Raw genomic sequence first — 6,208 nt, 5'->3', positions numbered from 1 at the left:
GGACAAGTCACACAGCTTGGGGCGCTGCAATGGCTGGGTACAGGCTTTTCAGGAGAGACGGGCTGGAAGGGTCAGCAGTGGGATCCCCTCAGAGTGAAGAAGTTGCTTGGATGTATGGAGCTCCTTTATGTGGAGAGTGACAAGATGGGTTTTCCCTTGTGAGTGAGGGCACCAATGACAAAGCCCTGGGGCTGTGGGGGCACATGGCCATGGCCCCCAACAATCTGGTGCCACCGAAAGTGGGGCACAGCAGTCAGGGAGAGGCACCAGGATAAGGAGGAGAAAGCAGCACTGAAAGACTGTGCTAGGGAAATTGGAAGTTATTTCCTTTTTCTTGAATAAACTCTTGATGGAACCCTGCTACTGCTGCCATTTTAGTGGCCACTTTCTGGGCTCAGGAGAGTCCTGGAGGCTGAGGCCCCTTTTCTTTAGGGGGCACCGGGGGCTGCCCGGGCGAGCGGTCCCTGTCCTGGCTGGAATTGGAGGGACTGCGGCTGCAGCAGTCCAGGGAGAGTCCAGACCTGGAGAAATTTTGGGGTTCCACCGTCAGGAATCTCTGAAGTTTCAAAAGGAGAAGCGGCCAGTCCTGTATCGGGGCAGGAGAATAACCCCATCCATCAGGACAGAGCAGGACCTGACACGCTGAGCAGGGACCCTGAGGAGAAGGGCCTGGGCACTACAAGGGCCGCCACACAAGCCCGTGCCGCACGCTCACCATGAACAAGGCAGCTGCACACGGGGCTGCATGAGGAGGAGCGTGGGCACCCAGACACCTGGAGTTCTCATCCCATTCGGTTCAGCACTGGTGTGACCCCACACACACGGGTGTGTGCCAGTGTGCGGCTCCCAGTTTGGAGAAGCAGGGAGGAACTGGAGAGTGCAGGGCTCTGCCAAGGCAGGGTTCAGGACCTTGTGCACATGGTGTGGGATGCTGAGGGACCTGGGCTGCTCTGGCCCAGCAGCGCTGGGGAGGCTGCAGCAGTGTAGGAGTAGCCTGAGAGTGCTGGAAGGGTGGTTTCCGAGATGGTGGAGGTTTTCTTCATAGTGGGAAAGAGCATGAGAAAGAAATAATGGCACACGGTGCAGGTGGGGAGGTCCAGGCTGGACATGAGCAGGAAGGAATGTGAGTGGAAGGGCAGTGCTGTGGTGGAGCAGGTCACCCAGAGGGAGTCTGCATCAGCCCAAGGCTTTGTGCTTCAAGGAACAGCTGGGGAGGATGGAGAGAGATCAGCAAAGGAAGGAAGATGCTCAGACAAGAGCAAGGTGGGGCAGCAGGGGGGATGTGTCCAGCCTGCAGGGCAAGAGGTGCAGGGGATGCCACAGCATAGGACAGGCTGTCGTGGAGAGGATCAAGGGACGTAAAGAGGCTGAAAGCCCCCACAAGACATGAGCTCCTTCTCCCCTTGGCTGTGGCTGTTGTCTCCAGCTCTGATGCCTGTGAGGAGACACCTTGTCCTTACAGCACAGGGGCCTCATGGACTCCTTGTCCCCAGCCAGGAACCTGGGAGGTGTCGGACCATAGTCCTGCCCTTGGCCTTGCACAGCCCCACATCACACTGTCCCAGGAAGGGCCCTGGGCAACATGGGAGGGACAGGATGTGCCTTCCCAGGGCTGGGGGACAGGGCTTGGCCCTTTGGTTAATGAAACACATCCAGGTTTACTCAGCATCAGAGAGGCCTTCACCTTGCTTGTCCTGACCTGCCATCTCTGCCTCCAGTTTTCTTCTCTAACCAGACCCTGGGGTCAGTTTCTCAGTAGTGTTCCTCAGGGGGACCATTAACATTACAAGAAACTTTGGAGTTTGAATATGACTTGGACTTCTTGAGAGGTTTCTTCAGCTTCCTCCAGGGTCTGAAGTTCATAAGCTCAGCACCAAACCCACCAGAGGGGTCATTAAAGCGCCCTGGGCTGCTCCTGTGCTGCTGAGCTGGGCTGGGCTCCTGGGACAGAGGGAGCTCATGGCAAGCGGCAGCGCTGCAGAGAGACAGCTCTGCCCAGGAGCAGCTCCTCTGCAAAGCACAGCAGGGCTGAGGGCTCTGCCTGGGGATCTCAGGGAGACGAGCAAGGCAGAGAGAGATGAAAGGTGGTCAGGACTGGGAGGATGACTGAGAGCTCACTGGAGGAGAAATCTTTGCAGCCCTTGATCCGGTAAGTCTCTGGGTGCAGGGCAATGCAGCTGTAGCTCCTGGAGGCATCTCCTCAAGTTAGCACAGGCACAGCTTGAGGGATCAGTAAGGAGGAGGCTCTTGGCAGGCAATGTTGAACAGCTGTGAAGGTGGGTGAGCACCCAGGGGTGCCCAGGGCTGTCCTGCAGAGCAGGGTCCCTGCACCCCAGGGCTGTGCCGGGGCAGGGACTCTGCCGCCTGCCAGGGTCAGCACTGCCCGGGGAGATCCCCACGGTGCCGTGGGGGGAAGCTCTGGAGGGAAGGAGTGACCCCTATCAGGGCAGGAAAGGTGCTTGTGCTGTGGAGAGGATGCTGCGTGGGTCAGGGCTCCTCACAGCTCCAGATCATCCCCAGGATTTTTCCAAGTGGATGCCTCAAGCAGAAGATCAATGCAAGGATTACCAGACAGATAGGGAGCTTTCCTGAGCCTGCCTTTTCAGTTTCCTATCCCAAGGGTTGGGGGGTGCAGGAAAGGAAAAAATGAAAATGAGCTCTCATGCTTAAACAAGTCACTGTGACTCCTGAACTGCAATTCCGATTAATCATCACATCTGCCAGAAGCCTCATAACATCCCTTCAGCTGCTGCTCTGCCTCTGCACAGCACCAGCATCACATTGACTATACTCATCAGGCTTACTCTGACCTGTCCTTTTCCCCAGTCTGCAAACAGGAAGATGCCCCCAGGCAGTGCCCTGTGAACAGGCAGGATCTGTAGGGCCAGGGTGAGGGCACAGAGGGCGGGATGGGGTCTGTTAGCGCTGACAGGGAAGAGACATGGACAGGGAAACACCTCCCAGGGGCAGAATCTCCAGGCAATAGGGAAATGATCAGAAATGAGAGGAAACTAAACCTGGAATTGTTCTGGGAGGGAGAACACAGAAAACTCCGTATGATCCCCGCAGTGCAGATGCCTCCTGTGAGAAGCCCCCTCACCTCCTCTCCCACCCAGCAAAGCCTCTGCCCTCAGGGCCGGGGGCTCCAAGGCATGAAGCAGCTCCTGTGCAGCCAGAGCTCCAGTTCCCTCTGCAGAGCACAGGGGCTGAGAGCAGCTGCCCGGCAATGCTGGTGTGTGGGAGGTGGCTGCACAGCTGGGGAAGGGTGACGCTGTCTGAGTGCCCGGCTGCCTCTGCCCTGGCCTCTCTCACACCCACCCTCACCGCAGTTTCCTTCTTGCTCCACTGCTCTGGGTCACTGCTGTTGTGATCTGGTTCTTGCTGTCAGGCTCTCTGGGGATGGGAGTTTCAGCTGCAGAGTCACAGCCTGATCTTGTGGGTCCTTTCCTGCAGGTGTGTCCATGGGAACACGTGTCCCAGCTTTGCTCTGAGCTGTGGGGCTGTGGGCAATGCAGTGTGTGGGGCTGGGGAATGAGCTGAGTCTCCCTGAATCAAATGCCATCATTAGGACTCTTGACTGTCTCCTTGAGTGTTTTTTTTCCAAGGTGTGGGCTTCCCTCCAGGATGCAAACCTGTCCTATAGCATGTTAGCATTATCTGAATTACTCATGCAGAAGTGCAGAGATGCTATGATGGAAGAAATGCAGTTTGGTTTGTGAAATGAGCCGTGTGTGTCCTGGGATAGAAGTGGGGTGCTGAGACCTGACGAAAGCGTGAGACATGTCATGGTCTGAGGAGAATCCCTCTGCTCTCAGCTGTTTCTGGTGGCTTTTCAGGGTGACATGGGAGTTTGATCACCATCTCAGAAAGGTGCCAGCCCAGGGCAGCTGGAGCAAGACAGAGGGACAGAGCAGCTGCCCTCACTCTGCACTGACCCACAGGCATCCTCTGGTCTCGCAGGACTTGCTCTGTTCTCCCTGAGTGCAGCAGAAATGCTGAGGATTTCTGATGTCCAAGAACACTGTCCAGGGGAGATGGTGGTGAAGCTGTAAGAAAACCTGTTACTTTTAAAATGCCTTTACAATTCATTTTCTTTATCACATAGAGTGCAGACAGGACAGACTGTATCAGCAGTGATTTCATCTGAAAAATTTGAACCTCAGGACTGACCCTTGCCCAAGCCAATTTCTGCAGAGTTGGGCTGACTTATTAAGAGTCCATGGGTAGAGACCCTTTTCACTTGGTTGCACACTCGGCCAGCACCAAGCAGGGCTGCAGCCACAGTGCTGAAGGAAGGTCTTGTAGAAAAAGAAAAGTGTATCTGTGTGTCACAGGGGAGGGTGTGTGGGACATGGCTTTGGTTTATGTCAGAGAAGTCTCCACTAAATTGTTACTGACTTTTTCTCCTATGAGAGCGCCCTGTGCCCAGAGACAGCAAATGTCCAACAGCAGCTGCATCACCCAGTTCCTCCTCCTGGCGTTCACAGACACACGGGAGCTGCAGCTCTTGCACTTCTGGCTCTTCCTGGGCATCTACCTGGCTGCCCTCCTGGGCAACGGCCTCATCATCACCACCATAGCCTGTGACCAGCACCTCCACACCCCCATGTACTTCTTTCTCCTCAACCTCTCCCTCCTCGACCTGGGCTGCATCTCCACCATTGTCCCCAAGTCCATGGCCAATTCCCTCTGGGACACCAGGGCCATCTCCTATCAAGGATGCACTGCTCAAGTCTTAACATTTGCCTTTTTGGTTGGAGCAGAGTATTCACTTCTCACCGTCATGTCCTACGACCGCTACATTGCCATCTGCAAACCCCTGCACTACGGGACCCTCCTGGGCAGCAGAGCTTGTGTCCACATGGCAGCAGCCGCCTGGGCCACTGGGTTTCTCTGTGCAGTGATTCACATTGCCAATACATTTTCACTACCCCTCTGCAAGGGCAATGCTGTGGACCAGTTCTTCTGTGAAATCCCTCAGATCCTCAAACTCTCCTGCTCAGACACCTACTTCAGGGAAGCTGGGCTTATTGTGGTTAATGTCTGTTTAGGATTTGGGTGTTTTGTGTTCATTGTAGTGTCCTATGTGCAGATCTTAAGGGCCGTGCTGAGGATCCCCTCTGAGCAGGGACGGCACAAAGCCTTTGCCACGTGCCTCCCTCACCTGGCCGTGGTCTCCCTGTTCCTCATCACTGTTATGATTGCCTATCTGAAGCCCCCCTCCATCTCCTCCCCATCCCTGGACCTGGTGGTGTCTGTTCTGTACTCAGTGGTGCCTCCAGCAGTGAACCCCCTCATCTACAGCATGAGGAACCAGGAGCTGAAAGTGGCACTGAAGAAGCTGATTCAATCATTTTTCTGTCAGCAGCAATAAGTTACCCATGTCTCTTCAGAAGTGATTTCCAATTCATCTCAGGAACCTCCTTTGTGTTGAGCATTTTATCTGTGATAGCCATGTTTGTCAAGGAATTTCTTCATCCGTGGCACTTCTCCAGAGCCATGAAGCCAGCCTCTCAGACTCAGAGGCCTGTTCACCTGTTTCTGGGACCACGATGTCCTGTGTCCCATCTCTGTAATACAGGGTGTTTCAAAAAGATGGACCCATTTTGAAATCACTGTATCTCTGAAATTGGGGCCATCTTTTTGAAACGTCCTGTAAAAGGGGATTTCCTCAGTTTCTGTATTTGGAGCTTGGGCTTTTCTTCCAAAGCTGTGGTCAGCCTGAATACATTTCCCCCACAAGGCCATGCTGCTGTGCTTGGGTTTTTCATGGGCTCAGGGGAGGACATGAGGCAACATGTTACGTCATGGTGCTGGTTCGAGTGTTCATCTGTGGGTGCCCAGTGTTCCTGGAGATGGTGAAGGACCTTCAGTGATCTGCCTTGGACTGCCTCGCTGTGGTTTTCAGGCACCACAGCCTGCTCCCAGTGCTCTGTGCTTCAACAGGGGAATAAATGACGCACAGAAACCTATTTCTGCATTCCCCAGCTCAGGGCAGGCTGCTCTGTCACTGCAGTAGCAGGAGCAGCATGAAGAGCTCCTGGGCCTGGAGTCTTGTGCTGGTGAGAGGGGCTGGCACAGGAGGGCTGCCAGCAATGGGTGTAAAGGATCTCTTGGAAACAAGAGCAGAGGACAAAGGGGGACTGGCCTTGCTTCCATCATGCCATGGCTGGCCCCAACCCTTGGGCTGATAAGGAGGCTGATCCTC

The 6,208-nt window shown here is 54.9% G+C and overlaps 1 protein-coding gene across 1 annotated transcript; it reads left to right on the top strand.

Moving 5' to 3' along the window:
- The first annotated feature begins 4,438 nt into the window (after nucleotides 1-4,438).
- Nucleotides 4,439-5,374, top strand: LOC136000738 (olfactory receptor 14A16). The gene has a single exon (XM_065654691.1). The coding sequence runs from the start codon at nucleotides 4,439-4,441 to the stop codon at nucleotides 5,372-5,374; it is 936 nt and encodes a 311-aa protein (XP_065510763.1).
- Nucleotides 5,375-6,208: the final 834 nt, after the last annotated feature.

The sequence above is a fragment of the Caloenas nicobarica genome, chromosome 34 (assembly GCF_036013445.1).
Source record: "Caloenas nicobarica isolate bCalNic1 chromosome 34, bCalNic1.hap1, whole genome shotgun sequence".
Lineage (NCBI taxonomy): Eukaryota > Metazoa > Chordata > Aves > Columbiformes > Columbidae > Caloenas > Caloenas nicobarica.
Note: the sequence above shows the minus strand (reverse complement) of the source record. Positions and strands in the feature narration are given on the sequence as shown.

Coding starts and splice junctions, on each gene's coding strand:
- LOC136000738 (XM_065654691.1), top strand. CDS start 4,439: ATGTCCAACAGCAGCTGCATCACCCAGTTCCTCCTCCTGGCGTTCACA.